At 33.2% G+C, this 24,588-nt stretch overlaps 1 protein-coding gene across 4 annotated transcripts in view; it reads left to right on the top strand.

The window, feature by feature from the left end:
* Nucleotides 1-24,588, top strand: part of SCN2A (sodium voltage-gated channel alpha subunit 2) — a 155,451-nt gene that overhangs the window by 99,122 nt on the left and 31,741 nt on the right. For all 4 annotated transcript variants that reach the window (XM_051986242.1, XM_051986246.1, XM_051986243.1 and 1 more), the window contains 2 exons: nucleotides 15,339-15,459; nucleotides 17,877-18,031. In XM_051986242.1, the coding sequence (XP_051842202.1) occupies nucleotides 15,339-15,459; nucleotides 17,877-18,031 (276 nt within the window). The remainder of the gene's footprint in view (nucleotides 1-15,338; nucleotides 15,460-17,876; nucleotides 18,032-24,588) is intronic.

The following is a 24,588-nucleotide window of genomic DNA, read 5'->3' as shown; positions in this document are numbered from 1 at the left end:
TATCAAATTCAAAAACACAGAAAGGCTCACAAAAAAGTAACTAACAAACCTGATTGGTTCAAGTTTACTTTTGGTTTTTCATTTCCTTTCTTGCTTTTCTGCAGAAAAAAATTAACCATACCTTTGATTAGCAATAATGGTCTCCTATGTTCTTTGATGCACCCTGAGTCATCACTACACTATTTAATGCAGGTAAAATAGAAAATGTTTTATTGTACTTGTTTCAATAAAATTTTAATTCATTTAGCCTCATTACCCCTTAGGATTTCTTGAGAACCACATGGACAATAAGAGGAAAAACAAATCTGAATTTCTTTTTAATGTAAGGAATCTAGCTTACACACACACACACACACACACACACACACACACACACACACACACACACTCCACATATTGTCCCTGTTAGTCTAACTGTTACATGATGATAAAATGAAAACTGTACTAATAAGAAATGAATTTCAACTCTGTACACTGCAATGATAATATTTTAAAGCATCGACCAGACAGTTCATTTGTAAACAAAATTGATAGTTAAAATATGAGCTTTTGTTTTTGATGACAACATGGTTTATGAAGTGATCAGGGTTATAATATCACCATTAAATGCCGGTAGTAGTGTAAAATTTTTAAACAAACAAAAAAAGAAAGGATAGAGAAAAAGACAAAGAGAAAGAAACAGAGAGGGAGAGAGAAAGTTAGAGAGAGAGAAGGAAGAAAAAAGAAAGAAAAAGAAAGAAAGAAAGAAAGAAAGAAAGAAAGAAAGAAAGAAAAAGAAAGAAAGAAAGAAAGAAAGAAGGAAAGAAAGAAAAAGAAAAGAAAGAAAAGGGGAGGGGAGAAAGGGAGGAAAAGGAGGAAGGGAGAGAAGGAGAGAAGGAAAGAATGAAGGAAGGGATAAAGAAAAAAGGAAAAAGGAAAGAAAAAACTTTTTAATTTAGGTGCTTCTATAAAATATAAACAGTAGAGTATAGTTACCATCGCCAACGTTGCTGAGATAATTTATGAAAATGTACCAATATTGTAGCTTAGAAACACAGCTGCTGATATGAAGAATGTTATTTTTAAATATAATAGTCATCTAAAATAAATGTTTTTATTCTCAGGTCTCTGAACTTTTAAAAAACATTTTGATAACTGTATTTCATTATATTTGTTTCTTTTGTAATCCTATATAATATAGTTTATTCATTTAAAAACATTATTTTAAAGACAAGGTCTTCAGATTTCAGTAAACTGCCAAATGGGTCCATGACACACACAAAAATTAGGAATCCCGGACTTTTCATTTGATTATTATATGGAACCATGCTTAAAGAAAAAAAAAAGTAGGACCAATTTCTGACATTTAATACTTATGTTCGGTTGCAGAGACTAAAATCAATCTTCCAAAGTGAAAATTCAATTGTATGAAAATTAGCTAGAAAGATATGATTACTAAAATGGAAATATATGTGTCCTCCTCATAGCAGATATATTCTCTTTTAGTAAGTAAAGGTGATTTTTGTTTCATGCATATTCATGTTTCAAAATATTCAAACCAAACTGAATGTTCTCACACAATTAAACATTTTAAAAGTTCCTGTCACCTAATGAAACTGTTCAAGTGTAGTTCCTTTGAAAGATAAAGTAATTTTAATTAACAGCCTTAGTGTTTGTTGGACTTCTTTGGTCCAAAATATCATATTACTTTTTGCTCAGCTAGCCCAATGCAATAAAATCCAATAAACATTTGTTAAGCACCTACTATGTGCTAGACACTGTCCTAAGAACTGGGTATACAGTTAAAAAGAAAGACAATCCCTGCCCTCAAGTAAGTGACAATCTAATGGAAGTCAGCCCCACTAATTTGATATAGCTTGAAATCAGGAAAACTATACTCCTCCGTTTCTCCTGATTCTTTGTTTACTTAAATATTTGATTTTTGATTGAACATCATTTTTTTTAAGAATTTAAAAATGTTATGTAAAATAACCTGGAAGCTACTATTAAGTTGAAATTCACTGTGGGAGTTTAACCTATAGGTTTCCTATTGGAAGTGTGTAAACCAGCCACCTTGCTTACGGGTTCTCTTTCCCTTTTCTTACTGTATTGCTATGCTTGTTAATTCAATTCAAAATAAATTACTAAGGCTGCTCTGTATAGGAAATATGGTTAAAATGCAAATTTTGAAGGAACTTTTCACTTATAACTTTTTTTTAAAAATTAAACTTTTTAAAGGTAGGTGTAAATTTAAATTTGTTTATTCATTTATTTCTGCCTTCCATACAATAGCAAAAAGTGAAAAACTGAAATAGATGTTTAGAAAATTTATTTTCTGAATCTGACTGCCTCTAATGTGGCAGGATAGGAACATTCTATTGTATATATTTGGGTAGGAGGTGTAGGTTGCTCTTTCCAAAGAGCTAAAAAAAAACAAGTTTAAAAATAAAGTAAGAAAAAGCAAAATGGGAGATTATCTTAAAAGGAAGCAGTATCTTAATGCGTTCAGATCAAGAATATTTTCAGTAGTTTTTACCATGGTGTTTAAAAAATTAAATATATATATATATATATACATTTGAATATATATATATATATATATAAAACTAACAACTTTTGCCAGGATATGTTTTTAAGTCATGGTCCCTGCTTCCAGCTTTTAGAGACTATTGAAGAATGCATTTTAGGATACTTTCACTAAAAGTTATACTTCGAGGAATATTTTTGAATTAAAATTGGAATGTGTTTCGGATCTATTTTAATCCTGCATATATTTTTGCATACAACACTAGAATCTTACTACAGCATTTCCTTGGAGATATTGCAGGTTTGGTTCCAGACCACCACAATAAAGCAAATGCCACAATAAAAGGAATCACAAAAATTATTCAGTTTCCCAGTGCATATAAAAGTTATGTTTACGCTATACTATGGTCTATTAAGTATTCAAAAGTATTATGTCTAAAAAAGCAATATACATATTTTAATTTAAAAATGCTAACCAGTATATGAAACTGCAGCCAATTGTAATCTTTTTGCTAGTAGAGGGTCTTTCCTGGATGTTTATGATTGGATGCTCAGGATTGCTGAAGGTTGGGATAGCTGTGGTAATTTTCTTAAAATAAGACACAATGAAGTTTGCTAAATGGATTGACTCTTCCTTTTAGTCAGACACCTAGAGCCAGGCCATTGTATGGTTATTAAATAGCCTAATTTCAATATTGTACCTCAGGAAATAGGGAGTCCCTTGGAGAGGGAGAGAGACATGGGAACTGCTAGTCAGTGCAGTAGTCAAGAGACAAAATTTATCAATTAAGTTGGCTATTTTAAGTGGGCACAGTTTGTGATGCACCAAAACAATTGGAAAGTAACATCAAAGAGTTTCCAGATTGTAACACAGAAACAAGGTATGAGTACATGCTATTGGAAATGCTTGAACAGTTGCCACAAACCTTTAACTTATGAAAACAAAACAAAACAAAACAATGAAATATCTGTAAAGCACAGAAATACAAGGAACACATATACATAGAGACATTAAAGGAGATAATGTGGAGTTTAATATAAGGGAGGAATAGGTTATGCAAGAAAGTATAATTATTGAGGAACCTTCTTAGAGGAAAATCATCTTCTGCTTGGATATCAGGTAGTCTCATGTCCCCTACCAAAAACAGCTTTAGAATAAGATTCCACAGTATTTCAGCCATAGTTCAAATAGTAGCAATTTATTTGTTCATTTATATTCTTCATCTCTATTCTTTTGTATTTAAAATAATTTGTTTTCATGCCTTTTGACTTGTAGTGATTGAATATATACTCTATTTTTTAGAGTTCAGTAAAAGAGATGTGTTGGGAAAAGTGTGTTGAAGTCATATTTGAATGCCTTTTTGTTCCAGTATAAAATTTAGCCATATCATATCATGAACTTCACTGCTTACCATTCTTACTTCTCACAGGGGTAGAGTCAAGCTGGAGCAATCAAGAATGCAGCTCTGGTGGTTTTTAACCAGACAGAGGCACGTGCCGCCACCACATTTACCCAGGTTACCTAAGCAAGTTATAAATGTATACTCACTTATTCCTGACTATTGACTGGCCTGCATGCTCCTTAGCTGTGTTCCTTGCCCATCCATTGGCAGTATAGTAGAAACATGCACAGATGCTGTCTACGCTGTCATATAAGCATGGTCAGGCAAGACTGACAATTCTAACATTCTGTGACTTAGCGGCTGATTTTTCTGTGTAGACTTTAATAGAAAGTTGTACTTAATAACAAAGTGCATGCCTTTTATTAATAATCTATTTTCCATTATAGCATTACAGGGTTTTGAAGTTATTTAAAGGCCTAGTAGAGGAGACATGTAGGTATTTTATAAAGTAGACATACAGGGAAAAAATACCTTTCCCTACTCTGCCCCAACTTTAAAAAAAAATTCAATAAATGTACTTTGCTAATAAAGCAAAGCTGCTATAACTTCAGCTATTTTCTACTTAGTGACAATTTTTTCCAGATAATTTCCCAATTTAAACAATCCTTACACTAATGCAAGCTGTTCAAAGGATGATATAATTTTCTGAAAATGTAAATTAATTAAAATGTGGCTGTCAAGAGGATAGATTCAGTTTCCATATGCTAGTACCTATTAAGGAATACAGCTGATATAGTTAAGGAATAATGCCAGTTTTATTTGGCATTTGACAGAAAGTACTTAAACATTTAAAAAATAATCCACTTACAAATTATTTTAAAGGCAGGGTAATATTATGGATAGAATCCTGCCTAGGAATCAGGAAAACTTACTTCTAATCAATATTAGCTACATGACCATGAGTTATAAGACTATAAATTATAGTTAGTTGCTCATCTGAGAACTGAGTTTCCATCCTATGTATAAGTGCCTATTCTGAAAAAAAAAAAAAAATTAAGTCTGGAAAAAAATAAAATTAAATAATATCTTTAATTTTCTGACCCAATAACCTAAATATCATTAAATATTCCTTAAAATAAAAATATTTCCTTCAACATCTGGAAAATAATTATATGCTAATTTTTTTTCTTCTCTCCATTTGCTTCTATCACTTCCCTCAATAAGTACATTTACTAGTCATCTCAAGACTAAAATAATTGATAATATCTTCTATATGTTCAGTTTTTAAATCAAACACTGCATTTCAACCTACACTCAATTAAGAATTATAATAGTTACTTGCAATTTTATTATTTTTTATTTGTTTATTGTTGTTTATTATTATTTTTAATTTTTTTTTGAATGAAGGATCTTACTTTATAACATCTTGGGAAAAATAAGGACAACACTTTCTTTGGCCTTCCATTTGATATGCTCATTTGTTTTTTGTTTTAGTGAGTAACATTTGTGTATGAAAATGTGCTTTTTAAGTGCTTACTCTCAAATTCATATATATAGCCCTCATTTCTCTTGGGAACTCCATTCTCTTATCTCTAAATCCCATTTAACAATTTGTATTTGAAAGGGTTAAGAAATGTTAATTAATTCTCTATCATTTAGGTACTTTTTCCTTTCACCAAGACCAGGAATTAACAAAATATCTTCAAGGCATGAATATATCATTTTGTGTGCTTTAGACAATGTAACCATCTAACAAACATGTATTTAGTACCTATTATATGCCAGAGATTATACTAGGCGGTGGAGATGAAAAGAAAAGTGAAAGTCCAATCAATAAGAAGCTTCAAGTTTAGTTGAGAAGACAATAGAAGACAATTAACCTTGACTTTGTTTTTAAAATATTATGATAATTGTAAAGACAATTGGTTTACTTTGTAATTTTTTGTATTTTATCTGGTGTATTTAAAAACATTATTCTGAGAAGAGGTTTATAAGCCTTACTAGATAGCCAAAAAGGAGGGGAAGAGGACGACATGTTGGAAAAAAAAAATAATTAAAACCCCTTGACATATAGCTATTTTAAAATAGATTCAAAAATAATATTGTTGTCTAATAGTGTCCAACTCTTCATGACCACATTTAGGGTTTTCTTGGCAAAGATACTGGAATGGTTTGCCATTTACTTTTTCACCTCATTTTACAGATGAGAAAACTGAGGTAAACAGCGTTAAGTGACTTGCCTGGGTCACACATCTAGTGTCTGAGGCCAGATTTGAACTCAGCAAGATGAGTCTTCCTGACTCCAGGTCCAAATCTCTGTTCACTATACCACTTAAATTTCTAAGATGCAAAATAGAAAATAATTTGGGAAGAAGACACTAGCAATTGGAAGAATAGGAAAAGCTTCATAATAAATGGAGCTGTTTTGAAGAAAAGTAAAAATCTTCAAAGGTCTAGGATCAGGAATAAGTAAATTCTAGACATAGAGACAGTCTATGTAAAGGCAGACAGAACTGAAAGATCGAGCGTTGTGTAAGAGAGTAGTGAGGAAGCAGATTGGCAGAACACAGAATACTTGAGGAGAAGTAATATGGAATAAATATGAAAAAATGGCCATGAATCAGATCATGAAGAGATGCTAAAAAAAAAATACATACTCTCAAAACAGTTGACATTTTACTGAATGTATTAATAAATAAATATAAAATGTATCAAGAATAAATATGAAATTATTTCATACAACAGAGAGAATTAGGAAAGGTCTCACGTAGGTGGTAATATTTGAGCTGAATGTTGAACAGAGGTACATATTATAAGAGGCAAAGGTCAAGAGAGAGTGCATTCCATACATGGCAGACAACTTGTGCAAAGGCACAGCAGATCAAATCTTGTGTAAAGGAAATAAAATGTTAGCCTACTTGAATAGAATAAAGATTGAATGAAAAGGAGGAATGTGTTATCTGCATATAAACTGAAATGAGATTGAGATTGTGAATTATTTTTAAAGCCTGAGAGTGGTTTGTACTTCAACATAAAGGTAATAGGAAGCCATTTTCCTGAAGCTTCTCAAACAGGTATTATCACTTTGGCAGCTACATTAAGAATGTATCAAAGAGGAGAAGAAGTGAGTTCAAAGAGACTAATTAGAAAGTTATAGTCCAGGAAAGACATGATAAAAGCCTGAAATAGTTAAGTTATAATATAAGTAGAGTTAAGGAGATGAATGCAAGAGATGTCATAGAGGTAAAAATGGACAAAAATCTGGCAATGATCGGATGTGGGTGATGATGAGGTTTGGATTTGAGGAACCCAAATTAAATTAGGGTTTCTGGTGGTCAGGGAGTTAAATGAGGTCTAGTGGTAGGTTCGGGGTTCAGGGAATCAAATGGAACTTCCCTGTAACCCCTTGGGATTTGGTGCAAGGGTAGGGAGTTTGGGGGACTCCCTTCTGGTGGCACAGAGGTTCTCTGAAAAGGAATTTACAGACCCGAAAACCTAGATAGATAAAAGAGGTTTATTATGGGGATTGGAAGCATAAAGTCTGGTTAGGGAAAGAGGTGAGGATAAAGAGAGGATGGCACTGAAAAAGAATGTTATTCCAGCGGGCAGATCTATGGAAAATGGAGTTTTGCACTGAGAATATAGTTCTCATTGGGCAGAAGGTCCTGGCATTAAAGGGAACTGCCAAGGTCCATCTGCAAAGACCTTAGTTGATGGGAAACCCAAGCAGATCATTAGAATGGAGGCTGGGAGAGCCCAAATTGGCTCAGATCCGATGGGGGCTGGGACAAGCCCGGATCTCCTATTGGAATTCAAAGGGATGCTTTTTGTGAATTTGTGAATCAAAGGCCCTGGCTTCCTAAATTGAAATGCCTCAGCCAGGAGGGGCTGGGAATCTGAAAGGAATCGCAAATCAATAGGAAATATAGTTTCTTAAAGAGATCACAACCCACTTCAATGAGAATGAAAAACTGAGATAACTCTAGTTTGTTAGCTGGGTGTCTAGAAAGGTAATGAAGCCCACTATGGAATTTGGGAAATTAGAAAGTATAGACTTAAGAGGAAGGACAATGAGTTCGTTTTTGGAAATTTTGAGTTTGATATGATTGTTTAATATCCAGATAATGTCAAACAAACATTTGGAGATTTGGAGTCTGGAAAGAAAAGAGGACTTCATATGTAAATTTGGGAGTAATCTGTATATAGAGATGGTTCCTAAACCCAGGGAAACTGATGATAGAGAGAGAAGATGCTGCTTATTTTCAGTCAATTTCCAAAGATTATTGTCTCTTAAATTTTTACACTCACATTTCTCACCCCCCTTTCCCAAACATTTCTTTTATGAAAGTAAGTTCCTGTGGAACATTGTCCATTATCTCAGAAATGACTCCAAAGCTTCCAAAGAAAGATCAAGGGCTTGGACTCAAAGATCTGGGAGAAAGTTCTGCCACTTAATTTATTAGCTATGTAACACTGATCAAGTCATCCAATCTCTCTGGATCTCAGCTTCTTCATCTCTCAGAGGAGAGTGAGATTGATTTCTAGGGTTTCTTCCATTTCTAAATTCATAATACTATGATTCTTTAATAAAAACTTTAAGGGAAATTTGAGGAAACCTATAGAAAGGTTGTGTTGTCTAGGGATTCCCTAGGGTTTCTCCATTTGAATGCTAAACCTGGCCCTACTTGACAACTCTGCAGCAACTCTAATCCTATAATCCCTAAAGGAAACAATTTGTCAGAGAATGAATAATTAGGGAAAATGGAACTTGTAAAAGAGTAGGAGACCTCTAACACCTTTATGGCAGAAAGATAGATGATGTGTGTGTGTGCATCTCCATATCTATTTTTCAACAGAGAGAGGGACAGAGAAAGACAGAGACAGAGACAGAGACAGAAGAGAGAAATAGAAAATTTATAACTATTATGTGACATGAAAAAATAAAACTGTGTTTTATAGCAAAAAAAGAGGCAAAGATAAGGAGTAAGAGCATAACAGGCTTGGGGGGGGATGACCAGTTTAAAGGCACAGAAATAAAAGATGGAGTGTCACAAGTAAGAAATAAAAAGAAGAGGCCATTTTAATTAGTTTGCAGACTTGGGAGAGGGAATAATGTTCAATGAAGTTGGAAAGATAGGTTGAGATTAGATTGAATAGTGTTTTTATAGCTAACCAGAAAAGTTTATATTTTATCCTCAAGGTAATGGGGAATTTCTGGAGTTGATTCAGAAGGAAGTCACGGAGTCAAGTCTGTACTTGAGGAAAATTACTTTAGCATCAATATGGTGTGGTGGTAGTGAGAGACTTGAGACAAAAAGACCAATTAGGAAGTTGTTATAATAATTTACATGAGAAGTAGTAATTGTAGAGATAAGCAGTCAGTTGTGAGAGATATTATATGTGAAGATAGAAAGTTTAAGATATGATGAGTTTATTGGATATGTGGTATGAAGGAGAGTGAAAAAATTGAAGATAATGCTGAATTTACAAACCTGGGAGACTGAAGAGATGATGATGCCTTCAGTAGAAATAGAAAAATTTGTAAGAGGAGGGGGTTTGGGTAAAAAGGTAACAGACACCATTTTGGTCATATTGAATTTAAGATGCCTTTATGGCATACAAATATGAAATCTTCAATAGCAAGTGATGTTATGAGACCAAAATTTAGTCTGGAGACTTGCATTAGATATATAACTGGGAGTCATCAATACAGAGTTATACCCATAGGAAAAGATGAGATAAATAAAGTACAGAATATAGAAGAGAAAATCTTGAGAATATTGACAATTAGACAATGTAATGGGGAATAGTGAATAGGGGAATAGTGAATAGCAAAAGAAACTAGAAAGGATCAGTAAGACAGATGGAAACTATGAGAAATCTGTGCCCTACAAACCAAGGGGAACCAATATCTGGGAAGAGAAAGTATTCAACAGAGTCAACCATAAAAGATAGATGAAGAAAGAATAATACTGAGAAAGACCATTAGATTAGGCAACATTGGTACTTTAGAGTATTTCAGTTTAGTGATCAGGTTAGGAACTAGATAAAAAAGAATTGAGGCATAAGTGAAAGGAAGACAAATGGAACAACAAATGTATACAACTTTTTTAAGGAGTTTGGCTGAAAGAAGAGTGATATGGAATAATAATAGGAGTCCAATGAAGGAATTTTAAGGATAGGGGAGAATTAGGCCAGTATGAAGAATTAAGAAAGGAATAGGTTGATAGAGAAAAATCAAAGAATCAAGAAAAATGGGGAATGATTATACATGTGATCTGATGGAAGTGATAGGTGAAGATGGAATCAAGTACACCTGAAAAGGAGTTAGGTATGGCAAAGAGAAGAATTATCTTTTTGTTTAATAGTGGAGGAAAGGAAAAAAGAAGAATGAAAAATTATGTCAAAGGGTTTTAAGAGGAAGACAATGGGAGAAGAGGAACATCATAGTGAATGATGCCAATTTTTGCAATCAAGAGAAAAGTTCCTTAGCTGAGAAAGAGGAAAAAGGGATAGAGAGCCAGTTGGTTGGAATTCATTAGAGGACAGATGGTTTGGAATTTCTTTTATGGGGAAATTAATTAGAAATGAAGAAAGAGGTTATTTTGCTACAATAAGAGCCAATTAAGATTGGATAACATGAATTTGTAAATATCCAGTCAGCATGGATAAGGTACTTCCTCTACTTGTATTCAGTAGCTTGAAAGGAGGAATAAGCAGATAATGAAAATAACATAAAGCTGAGCTTTAGCATGAGAAAAACAAAAAGGAGCAAGTAATTCATCAGCAGAAGACAGTATAGAGATAAAATGGTTAACTACAGGCTTGAGTTTGGAGAGGAAAAGAGAAAATACTAAAGAGATGAAGGGAATGAAAGTCTAAATGAGGTGAAAAAAGAGCTGCAGGAGGAGTGAAGCATGAGGAGAGATAGAATAATAGTAGATTATTATCAGCAAATGTTATGCAATTTATAATCTTAGGGAGTTATCTGAGATATTGAGAAATTAAGTAATTGCTTAGGGCAACATAGATAGTATGTTTTTAAAAAGGATTTAAGCGTAGGTATTCCTTATTCTAAAACTAACTATCCACCATGCTGCCATATTCACAAAAACATGTATCATCCATTATTTTAAAACAGATAAAAAATTTTTATCAAAATAATTTCTTTTCCAAATAATTTTATGAAATTAAACTGAATTTGTTTGGATGTTTTATAAAGCACTGTACATTAATTAACTTCACTACAAATCCTAATTGACAAAAATATGATTTTCATTTATACTTCTACTATTTCTGTTTTGAAGGTTACAACTAATCACATTTTAAAATCATTAAGCCTCTCAAAATTATCTGATTGGTATGCTGTAATATAAAAAGATTCCTTTGAGTTGACATCTTTCTCATGAAGAAAGTCCAATAAAGGAATTCTTCCCCTTATGAGCATTTTAATTCTGAAACTATTTTGGAGCAAAAGTAGTATAACTTCCATTAACTGAGTTGCTGGGATTTTTCATGCAGAATGACTGGAGATTTTTAAAATACAATAGGATATATGTGGAACAAAGCCTTAGAATTCTGGAGCACTAAAATTACTAATAGAGAATCCTCAAGTCACCAATATAGATCAATTTGACTCCCTCCCCCTTTTACAAAATAGAATAGAATTCTTTCTTCTTTTTCAAATTAAATAGAATTATAAATTATAATTCCTTACTAATTGATATTATCTTGATTATTGACAGGATAGACTTTTTAAAATATATAAATAATTTATGAGGAAGGGGCAGCTATTTTTTTCTGAGTCACATAATACTATGTTATTTACTTTTAACATTTCAAGCAATAATGTTTGTTATGTTGACTTTTTAAAGGATAAATAATTTAAACTGTGGGAAAATAGTATTTTTATGTTTTAAAATGTTGAACTTTAAGATTCATTGAATACTTCATTTAGGAGAATGAATTCATTTAGTTCAATTCATCTGATTGTGATTATAAGAAGTATAGTAAGTTTATAGTAAGACTAAAATTTACTTTATGACTTTACCATCTTAAAATTTAATTTTATGTTTCATATGAATTCAAGATGATTCTTGATATTTTTCATGCATAGACACTATTAGTTGTATAATCATTTTATGCTATCTAGAGAGCTTTCATATTTTATTCAAGATTAGTTTGAATATAATCCCTCTGACACCTTTGACAATTTCCTCTCTATTTTTCTGTGAATGCTATCCAGAATTAAGTGATGCAAATAAATCTTTAATCTTATCTAATACAAAAAGTTTATCTTTTTTCTTACATTTTAAGTAAATGACTTCACATTTTCAAATACTGATGACTATGACAACTTTTATTATCATGAAGCAACTGGTGGCTCAGTGAATAGAGAGTTGACTTCAAACCTGGCTTCAGGCACTTACTATGTGACCTTGGGTGTCATTTTCCCTCAGTTTCCTCAGCTGTAAAATGGAGCACTTAACACCGAAGAGTTGTTGTGAGTATCAAATGAGATAATAATTGCAAAAAACACACAGCACAGGGCTTGGCACATAATAGGCACTATATAAATGCTTATTCTACATCCTCCTCATGAAAGCCTTTGGGAATCAGAATATTTCATGATGTTTCACTTAAGTAAAATGCTTGTTCTAAGAAATGCTCAGTGCCATATTTAACACTCTCCTATATTATATAAATAGAAAAAGGATTAGATTATACTTCTCAAGTTACACAGACTTATAGTGAATAAAAGTGAGATTGGATGACTAAAGACCCGAAATGTAGTCACTGATTTACTGTGACTGTAGACAAAATGATTTGTTTAGTATGCCTTTATTTTTCCATCTATATAGTTAGAATATGATAGCCTAGCTTATGTATGAAGATTAATGTGCATATATATTCTCTTGGAAGCAGTGGCTACATGTAAAATGCTGTTAGATCTTTTCTTTCTCCTTTAAGGGGAAAGGATGTGGTTTTCTGCATCAAGGACAAAGAGAGAATGATTCTCCTTAAGGAGGGCAATTTAATACAGCATTGTGGGATATCTTCTGGTAAGTGGGGATGGAGGATATCATTATAATAATGGGCTTATCATTAAATCACAAAACCCGAATTTTCACTTCCTGAAACTGCTATTTAACAACAGGGCCTGCATAGTTGGCAATTCTGCTGTAGAGGTACTCAAGGAAGCTCATGACCTTGACTACCACCATTTTTATTTATTTAAATAACTTTGAAATTTATAGGCCTAAATCTGAGTTCTGTTCTAAGCTGTAGTCTAACATCTCTATTTGTCTAAAAGATAGCATCACCTAGAGTCCTACCGGTATCTCAAAGTCAACATGTGTGATTTGAACAAGTCACACAACCTGTTAGATGCTTTGCAAGAAATCTGGCATATAAATGTGTGTGATTTAATTCTTCTCCATGAACCTGCCACAAACTCCATTGAGCATTGGCTACTCAGAAATGTAACTCTCCTTTTCCTAAAAAGGATATATTTTCAAGAAAATTTAAATATATATATATATATATATATATATATATATATATATATATATATATTTTAAATGCCTGCAATGAAGACTGTTTTTTTTCCTTTAGTATACTAATACAGATTAATCTAATATATTAGAATATCGTGATAAATATGGTATAGTTAGATTTCTATATGTTTGATAATATGAAATATTTGGCCAAGATAAAAACATTTCAACTTCTGTGTCAAAATGTATGCATAGTCTTTTATTTACTTACCTTGTAAAAATTAAAAATAAAAATCATGACTTGTAATTCTGAAAATCAAAGATCCAAAACTTATTCTTAGATTTATATTTTTACGGTGAAAGAAGGAAAACTCTTTATATGATTGTACAATTTTACTTAAGATAATAGGATCCCTTTTATAACATTAGTTAATTAAGTAAATATTTTGTGTACATCAGTCAACCAGTGTGGGCACTTCTTCAATTAGTGTAAAACATTATTGCATGGTACTTTGGGAAACAGTCTTTATGAATTGCTATGGTTGGAAAAAAAATCATATTTGATTATCAGCTCTCTGGTGATGAACTTCTCTCTTCTCGGTACTTACCTTAGTTGTTTCTCGGATGACAGACTATATATGTCACTAGCTTGTAATTAGAAATCTTTTCATTTTCCATGGAGTCTTCCAGACATTGCAATTTCCTGGCATAGATTTTTAGGAAAAAAAAAAAAAAGAAAGAAAAAGGTAAACTCTATGCTGGGATGAGGCATTGGAGTAGGCCTTGAGAGGAGAAAATCTTCTGTATAAACATAATTTTTTAATATGATAGATGATTCTGTGCTGAGATGCTACCAATCTAACCCTATCCATCTTCTCAGGAATAATACCTCTAACTCTATCCAAGTATTATCAGACCTTTTCTAGTGTTATAGTAAAATAGCCATTTTGTCAATATTAGTGCAACATGGTAAAAGGTGCATTTTACTCATGTGCTTACATCATTCCCTTTATAAATTAGCTACATATCAGTGCAGCCATCTCTTAATGTTATACATTCTATGGTAATAACATTGTAACAGGTCAGAGAATGCTGTGATCAAAACTACTCTGATTTAGTGTGGTACTCATACCTGTCCCTGGGTAACTTTGATAGTGCCTCAGTTTGGGTTTTCAAGGAACCAGGTTGAAGATTTGGACTTCTTCATTTATTTTGGCTCAAGAACCTTTTGACCTGACCAAAGATAAAAAAGATATAAAGCAATTTTATCTTATTCTATATTCTTTTGACAATGTTTAATTTCATTTAAAACAAAAAAAGAAAGAAAGAAAATCCACTTGTTTCTTCCTGTGTTCATAGGACATGTATGTGTGCCAGAGTAACAAGTAGTTTCCCCAATGCACAATGAAACATACAGGTGCATTGGCTAAAGAGAATGCAATATACTGGCTATTGCTATAAAGCTAATAATCTGCTGCTCTTTATGAAATTACAGAGATGTAGAAGATATTTAAGAACAACTGATAACAATGTGTTTTCATGTCAATGAGAAATGGGTAAATTTAGATTCTGCTGTCTATGTGCATCCTGTAATATTTTCTGCATTTGACATGAAAATACTCCTGTGCAGCTTTCATTGGTTGGGTCACATTGTTAGAACAAAAGTCATTCACTGATTGACTCATAATGCCAGATTAGCAAGATACCCATTTTGCAGTCTTGCTTGAGGATTCCATTGCATAGTTTTCATATTGGCAGAAACCAAATTATCTAACACATTTGTGCAGGGAACGATGTATACAGACACAGTCTGTATTGTGTCTAATCTTGTGACCCCACCTCTACTAAAGCAGATTGGCATTACGTATGGACATTTAAGTGAACCTTACATTTCAGAGCTCGGAAATGCATACGGAAGACTTGGGGTATGTTTTATCAGTAGTGCAAATGATACATTTTTAAAAATCTATTTTCTGCGGGGTTTGATTTGCAGAAGTTAAATGCATCTAGTTCGTCTGAAGGTAGCACTGTGGATGTGGGAGCCCCTGCAGAAGGAGAACAGCCAGAAGCAGAACCAGAAGAAGCCCTGGAGCCAGAAGCCTGCTTCACAGAAGGTAAGGGAAGAAAAGCAAGCCAGTTTAGGTCTTTTGCTTTACCTTTTCCCCTGCTGTTTTAAAAGATTATAATTCCAAACAGACAAGGTAACATGAAATGGGATTCACTAATTTCTGTATCATTTCTAACCCAGCATAGAATCAGTTCTCTTTGAGTATCATTAGTTGTGCAAAGACGTATCTTGCTTATGGAGTAGCATAACAAGGAAAAATAATGAAAGGTTCCTATTCTTCTTCAGATATCTTAATAGAAATATGCTACAAATAATTTAGTTAGAGATGTTATTTCCTTGTTATTGTTTAAGATTTTGTCATAGTCAAAACATGTTAATTTTGATGCAAATGAAATTAACCCCTAGCTCTAAGAGCTTTCAGAGGGAATTTTGGTCAGTAAAAATTGAAAGATTATTACATTCATTAGATAATGATCTCCTGAAACACAGTAAGTTCTATGACATTTATTATAGGAACCTCAAAGGACTATCTATAGAAAACCATAATGATATTATTAGGCCACAAAATATTTCTACAGGTACACAAGTGTCTTCTCAGGTATGGAAATGTGTTCTTTAACTACCAATCTCTTTGTAATTCCAGAATTTACTTTATTCTTAAAACTTTTTTAGTAAAAATTATTTTTAATAATAATATAGGTTAACTCTACCCCATAGTCAAAAGAATATATGTTCCAATCCTCTAGTAGAAAATAACAATAATATTGCTTAAGACTTTTGTAAAAAAAAAAAAAAAAAAAAAAAAAAAAAAAAAAAAAAAGCAATAACTACTAATTAGTTCAAAGATTCACTCATCTCCATAATATGTATAGATATATAAAGAATATATATACACATGTGCATATATGTGACCCAATTTTTTAACTTTTTCCTGTAATGGCCTACATTAATATTTATCTGTAAGATGGGGAAGGGGTATAGTTGGACTAGATTACCTCTAAAGTCCCTTCTATTTTGAAATCCAGGATTCTATTATCTTATAAATATCACTTGAATTTTTTTTTTGGTCCTAATATTTATTTCCTAAGAATATTGGCCATACTCCTAAAATGAGAAGAGAGAATTAGAAGAGAAAAAAATATAAGCTTACATAGAAAACAATTTCTGGTTATCATAAAAATAAATTTTGGGGAAAAATAAGTGTTTTCTGTGTTTGGAACAATACTATACTTGCTGATGGGAACATCATGAGATAACAGTAGTTTTATGTGGAAAATATTATTTCTTGTGTCATCAAGAATTTTTCCTGAAAATATAATAAATCCTTTAATATAAGAAATTCAATAAATCAATTCATTGATAGTAAATGATAATATCTCAGGATATCTAATTTTCCAAAGTACTTCACATATATTATTTCATTTGCTTCTTATAAAAACTGAATATAAATACAAAATGAAAATATTTGTTAAATATGTAAAAGTGCTTTATAAGCCATAAAATATTATACAAATATAATTTATTTCTATATCTCTGCTCTGAAAAAGTCCATAGATATTTCAACAAAGAGAAATCATTCTTACTATGTCAAATTAGACATCACTAAGATCTTTCTTGAGTAACATCCATCATTTACTATCTTAGTCCCCATGAGCATCATAATCTGATTTCTATATGTCTAAAACTATTGTCATATTAAAGCACTTTATGATATAGTTTTAAGATATCAGCTTTAGAGAAATAAATAAATATAAATATAAAAGTGTGTACCAATTCCATATTTTTAAAGAATGGTTCACAGAAACCTTCAGACATATGTATCTTTGTTTCTAAACTGTGAGCCAGTTGTAGATATTATTTGAACAGAAATTTCTTAAAAGAAACATCTGTAAAATTGAATGAAATAATTTCATTATATTTTTCTTCTGTTATAGAATTTAACTTGTGTAATTCTAGTTGGATTTGCATATGCACTCAACTATTTTCAAGACCACAACTAAAAAATATGATAACAAAATATGTGTTCCTTCAAGTTCAATTGATGTTCTTCTTCCATGGTTTTCAGGTTTCATGGGGACTGATTGAAGTGATAAAATTTGGACTATCAGTGCAGTTTAGGAATTAATGGGATCAAGAGATAATGGAATAAAAAGGATTTTCTGAAGGGGAAAAAGGGGAGGAGAGTTCAGTTAATTGTGAATGGAGATAAAGAATCTATAGGTAGAAGCTAAAAGATAGTAGCTAAGAAGTATGTGATAAAATTGAAAAAGAGGATTTTGGAGAAATCAATCATATTTTAATCCATGAAAAAAATTAAGTCTTATGTGAATTTTTTTATATAGCTGCAGCATTGATTTCAATTAAATGGCATAGGGAAGGTCTGATTTAAATAGGAGGGTATAGATTGAGAATTATTTTCAACTTGATTCAACTTTCTTTTTTATTTCATATCACATATCCTAGGCTGCGTACGGAAATTCAAGTGTTGTCAGGTCAGCATAGAAGAAGGCAGAGGAAAACTCTGGTGGAACTTGAGAAAAACTTGCTATAAGATAGTGGAACATAATTGGTTTGAGACCTTCATTGTCTTCATGATCCTCCTAAGTAGTGGTGCTCTGGTAAGTAAACCACGCCTATCAGATTTCTAAGCATGACCTCATAGATCACTCATTTATCCCCTGAAATTTTCTGTATAGTATGTATTGGTAGTCTAAAGATACACAAAGGAAATTATAGAGAAATCTATTAAGCTGATAAGTTGAACTGTTTAGATTAGGGTGAAGAAATTTCAAAGGAAGAAATACTTAGACCTACAGATATTTCCCTAGTATAAGTCTCAATCCAGAAGTTCTGTGTCGTCGACATCAAACTATTTATTTAGTAGTACTAAAATATAAACATAGTGGACTTATTCTGCATATAATGATTTGATTTTGTTGATTGAATTGTCCTATTAATTCAGTCAAGCAACTAGGTCAGATGAGTTAAATATTGAATTAAATTATTTGAAAGTCCTGGTTGCCATTGCATAGGAAGCAATCATTAGGCATTGTTGGAGTCCAGCTCCTGTAATAAGATGAAGGGTGTGACTTGACCAGGGTCAGGCGGAGAGAATCTCAATTATGGATCCTTCGAAGTTTATTGATCAGAGAGACAAATATATATACACCTCAAATGCTCATAGACTTCATACAAAGTACACTCTTTGAAGTTCCTAGAGTTTTCTTTAACAAACAAGATCTACTGAAATGTAAATGATTAAGCCCTGGATCTTGTTTAATTAGACAGAGAGGCAAATAGTTAAGATACACATCAGGGTAAAGTTTATCATATGGTTGTCTCAAGTATCTTTCTCCCAAATGCCTTTAGTCTCTATTGTGGGTTCTTTTTCCTGTCCTAAATTCAAAGGTTTGCCTTTAATCCAAAGAGTAGTGTTTGCATTTTGCTGCAATCGCTAGATTATTAATTTATTATATTGACAAGCAGTCTCTGCTATTTCAACAAGGGAGTTTGGTGAGTTTGGTGAGTTACTGTAAGATCCTGGCCCTCTACAAGGCATATGATAGATCAATGGGTTTTTAGATGTTATTTTAGCACTAGCCATCTGGTCATGACCAAAGCAATAAATTAATTCAAGCATCACAGAGACATGGTTGCTAATTTAGCTCTACCTCTCAACAAAGTTTGGAAAAATATTGTAGTGGGGCCTTAAATGCCAGGCTAAGGAGTTTGAATTTCATCCTCTAAGTAATAGAGATTCACTGAAAGTTTTTCAACAATGATTCAAATCTGTACATTGGAAAGCTTATAATGGCAGTTCTGTGAGTTGCAGAGGGGATACACTAGAAGCAGAGAGATTAGCCGTGTGTTTATTACAATAGTCTTAACTAAGAAACCATAGGAATTTAAACTAAGATGACGGTCCTGTGAATGGAGAGAAGATGAATATGGGTAATAGTGCCAAGGAAGCACTGAGAGGCAACTAATTGCATATCTGGGGAGGGGAAGGAGGAGGAGGGGTAAAAACAGAGCCAAAACTAGGATAGGGTGAATGGGACCTTGCCCTACGTTGCTGATATACAGCAGGGCATATTTCTTCCTTGAGATTAACCATCCTTTTGTCTTTCCTCATAATCCTTCACTGGTTTATACAATAATATGGCACAACTACCATTCTCATAGCTGGTACCATGAATGTTCTTTTCCGCCTTCACCCTATCTAACCCTATCTAAGCTGCTGATGCAGCTATACCTTGATACTTTCCTTTTCCTCTCTTCTCCACAGTTTTTATCCCTGGTTAAAAAAAAAAAAAAGGAAGCAAGTAGCTGAATATAGAATATTCTTTCTAAAATTTAATCAACAAAAAGAGGAGTAGATGTGGGGTGATAATTTAAAATGTTAAGAAGGTGAAGGATAACTTTTGTTGAGTCTCTGTGAAACACTAAGGACCATATCCCCAACTCTGTTCCACATATTCAGGCACTGGCAAACCCTTGCTCAGTCCTAGTATGGCTATGAGTGGCTTAATAATTGAGGATGCCAAGAGTTAGGAAGACCTTCAAATCTGGGGCAGACATCAGCTGTATAATCCTGGGCAAGTCACTTTACTGTCATTTGCCATTTTCCTCCTCTGTAAAATGGGGATAATAACAGCACCTACCTCCCAGGATTTTTATGAAGATCAAATAAGTAGCTGAGCTGAAGCCCTATTATGGGTTTCTTCCCTCACTGTTAGTCACCACTGATTAGCAACCCAACTTAACCAATTAACATCACTTAATGAAAAGCATATACCAGTGAACATCAATACTGTTTTAAAGGTATTTAGAAGATATAAGAAGGATAGAAGTACAAACAAGTACACCCTAATACTTCTCAGCTTACTCTCCTTTGTACCACCTCTGTCTCTGGAGTGAGGGAATCAGTTGTGATATAGTTTCTATAGAGTACCAGTCCCATCTAGATCATATCCACATGTGGCATTGGTGAATCACTGGACTAGACTGGGAAGGTAGCTTCTCTCTCTCTTTGGAGCCTCTGTGTTGGGCTATCTGAAAAACTTGCCATGGACTTGATTCCTTAATTCCCAGTTGACTCACTCCTATGATTTTTTGAAACTCACAAAATTAAAGTTCTATACCTGTGTGTATGTCCATATATATGAATATTGCTATATTATCATAATCTAGTTTAGAATGTGTGTGTATATGTATTATATATGTATGTGTATTCCAAGTTAATCTCCCTCACCTAAAATGGAAGAACAAACATTGAAGCTTTTTTCATGGGTCACATGTTGTTCTTGGAAAAGGAGAGGGCTCAAAGTCTCCCTATATAGCATCTCCTCTAACTATGCTGTACACATAAATAAGTCAACTGAGGAAAGAAGAAGAGAGGAGAGAAGAGGCTAATCAGGCATTTGGAATCCTCCTCCTGTCCCATTATCCCATTCTGGTGCTAGAGCAGCAGCCAATCTCTTCTTCAGTACATGGACAGCAGACTGGAACCAGTTGGCAGAATGTTGCAACATGCTCCTGTCTCTCCAATTCCTTTGCCCTTACACATTACTCTTCCAGAAGTAGGATAATCAGTCTCACTTGGGGAATTGTATCAGTAACATTTTGCACAGAGACAGAGAGACTGGGCTCATTGGCCAGTCTTCCATTCCTTTTTTTTTTTTTAAATTTAAGTCATTAAGTTTTCTGTGTGTGTTTATCAGTCTCTTCAGACAACCCTCCCTATCTACCTTTTCCTCCTCATCATTTCCATCATTTCTTTTTCAGCAACTCATTTCTCCCTAGTGATAATAGTTGGGTCCAGAATAGAATCCCTGCCCTACCTTGTTGCTTCCTCCATCTTTTCAAGGACGAATTTATTCCTAAGGCAACAAAATAAGTTATTTGCTCTACTTTTTATAAAGCATCAGATATTTGATTGATTGATTGAAGTTCCCCATCACATCATGTCTCTGTCCTAAACTTGTGATCTATTTCCCAAATTCCTTGGGAAATATTTTTCCTTGGCCTATAATATAGTCTGATGATGAAACATCTGTTTCTCTCTGAACTGCTGTTCTCACAAATGTTCTCCAGACTATATTTTGGTTCCTGGATTTCTTCACAAGCATATACCTTCTTAAGGTCCAACAACCTCTCCTCTCATTCCAAGTGTAGTTCCTAGCTAAGGCCAGATAAGGCAACAAAAGAATAAAGGAAAACAGTAAGGAACAGTAATCACTCTGAACTTCCTGACCAGTCTACTTCTTGGATTCCTGTTTCCTCATTAGTGAAATAAAGATTCTGAAGTTGATGATCTTTTCAAGCTCTAAATTGTGACATCCCAATGATGTTGCTTGGCCTCTGTAAAGAATTTATTTATTTATTTATTTTACAACTTTTTATTGACAGAACCCATGCCAGGATAATTTTTTACAACATTATCCCTTGCACTCACTTCTGTTCTGACTTTTCCCCTTCCTTCCCTCATCCCCTCCCTCAGATGGCAAGCAGTCCTATACAAGTTAAATATGTCACAGTATACCCTAGATACAATATATGTGTGCAGAACCGAACAGTTCTCTTGTTGCCCAGGAAGAATTGGATTCAGAAGGTAAAAATAACCCGGGAAGAAAAACAAAAATGCAAGCAGTTTATATTCATTTCCTGGTGTTCTTTCTTTGGGTGTAGCTGCTTCTGTCCATCCTTGATCAATTGAAACTGAGTTAGAACTTCTCTTTGTCAAAGAAATCCACTTCCATCAGAATACATCTTCATACAGTATCGTTGTTGAGGTATATAATGATCTCCTGGTTCATTTCATTTAGCATCAGTTCATGTAAGTCTCGCCAAGCCTCTCTATATTCATCCTGCTGGTCATTTCTTACAGAACAATAATATTCCATAACGTTCATTTTACATAACATTTTCTCAATTTACTCAACCATTCTCCAATTGATGGGCATCCATTCATTTTCCAGCTTCTAGTCACTACAAACACAGGCCCCTTTCCCTTCTTTAGTATCTTTTTGGGGTATGAGCCCAGTAGAAACACTGCTGGATCAAAGGGTACGCACAGTTTGATAACTTTTTGAGAATAGTTCCAAATTGCTCTCCAGAATGGCTGGATATGTTCACAATTCCACCAACAATGTATCAGTGTCCCTGTTTTCCCACATCCTCTCCAACATTCTGCATTATCTTTCCCTGTCACTCTAGCCAATCTGACAGGTGTGTAGTGGTATCTCAGAGTTGTCTTAATTTACATTTCTCTGATTAATAATGACTTGGAGCATATTTTCATATGGCTAGAAATAGTTTCAATTTCTTTGTCTGAGAATTGTCTGCTCATATCCTTTGACCATTTATCAATTGGAGAATGGTTTGATTTCTTATAAATTAGAGTCAATTCTCTAAATATTTTGGAAATGAGGTCTTTATCAGAACCTTTGACTGCAAAAATGTTTTCCCAGTTTATTGTTTCCCTTCTAATCTTGTCTGCATTAGTTTTGTTTGTACAAAAACTTTTCAATTTGATAAAATCAAAATTTACTATTTTGTAGTCAATAGTGACCTCTAGTTCTTCTTTGGTCATAAATTCCTTCCCCTTCCACAGGTCTGACAGGTAAACTATCCTATGCTCTTCCATTTATAATCTCATTCTTTATGCCTAAATCATGAACCCATTTTGACCTTATCTTGGTATACCGTGTTAAGTGTGGGTCAATGCCTAGTTTCTGCCATACTAATTTCCAATTTTCCCAGCAATTTTTGTCAAATAATGCATTCTTATCCCCAAAACTGGGGTCTTTGGGTTTGTCAAACACTAGATTATTAAAGTTATTGGCTGTTTTGTCCTTTGAACCTAACCTATTCCATTGATCAACTAGTCTATTTCTTAGCCAATACCAGATGGTTTTAGTAACTGCTGCTTTATAATATAATTTTAGATCTGGTACAGCTAGGCCACCTTCATTTGATTTTTTTTTCATTAATTCCTTTGAAATTCTTGACCTTTTGTTATTCCATATGAACTTTGTTGTTATTTTTTCTAGGTCATTAAAATAGTTTTTTGGGAGTCTAATTGGTATAGCACTAAATAAATAGATTAGTTTAGGTAGTATTGTCATCTTTATTATATTTGCTTGCCCAATCCAAGAGCATTTAATATTTTTCCAGTTGGTTAGATCAGACTTTGTGTGGAAAGTGTTTTGTAGTTTTGCTCATAAAGTTTCTGATTTTCCCTTGGCAGATAGATTCCTAAATATTTTATACAATCAGTAGTTACTTTAAATGGAATTTCTCTTTGTAACTTTAACTGTTGGGTTTTGTTAGTGATATATAAGAATGCTGATGACTTATGTGGGTTTATTTTGTATCCTGCTCTGTAAAAAACTTAATAATTCTTCTGTACTCCAGAATATTTAATAGTGTAGTAAGTATAAAAAGAAGGGAAGCTGTTAGTTGATGAGCTGGTTTACAGGTGCATATAAGAATGATGGTCTTAGCCTTTGGATCACTATGTCATATTCCTGTCCAAATCTAAAGTTTATACAGGAATCCATTTAAGGTGCTTGGGGACATTTATTTCTCTTGCTATTGCATGTATACTAATGGAGCATATAGGCTATGCATGTTTTATCCCTTTTTGTCCTGATAGAACCAGTCTGTCTTATTTCTTAATCATACTTCTCTGATAACATCTTCCGTGTCACTTTTTTTGCATAATTCTTGGTTGATCATATGTTATTTCTTGATTCCTCCTGCAATGTATTTCCTCATTGTCTTTCAGGTAATCCCAAACTTTAGTTCTTGAGTATTATGGAATTCCATGACTCATCTATACAGCATCACCAGCCATTATTCAAAAGATAGGCTATTATTTCTTTTTTTTTATTTTTTATTTTTTATTTTTATTTAATAATTACTTTATATTGACAGAATCCATGCCAGGGTAATTTTTTTTTTACAACATTATCCTTTGCACTCGTTTCTGTTCCAATTTTTTTCCCCTCCCTCCCTCCACCTCCTCCCCTAGATGGCAAGCAGTCCTTTATATGTTGGATATGTTGCAGTATATCCTAGATACAATATATGTTTGCAGAACCGAACAGTTCTCTTGTTGCATAGGGAGAATTGGATTCAGAAGGTATAAATAACCCGGGAAGAAAAACAAAAA

Source organism: Antechinus flavipes, chromosome 3 (genome assembly GCF_016432865.1).
Source record: "Antechinus flavipes isolate AdamAnt ecotype Samford, QLD, Australia chromosome 3, AdamAnt_v2, whole genome shotgun sequence".
Classification (NCBI taxonomy): domain Eukaryota; kingdom Metazoa; phylum Chordata; class Mammalia; order Dasyuromorphia; family Dasyuridae; genus Antechinus; species Antechinus flavipes.
The sequence above is the reverse complement of the archived record's forward strand: the minus strand, read 5'-3'. Positions and strand labels throughout refer to the sequence as shown.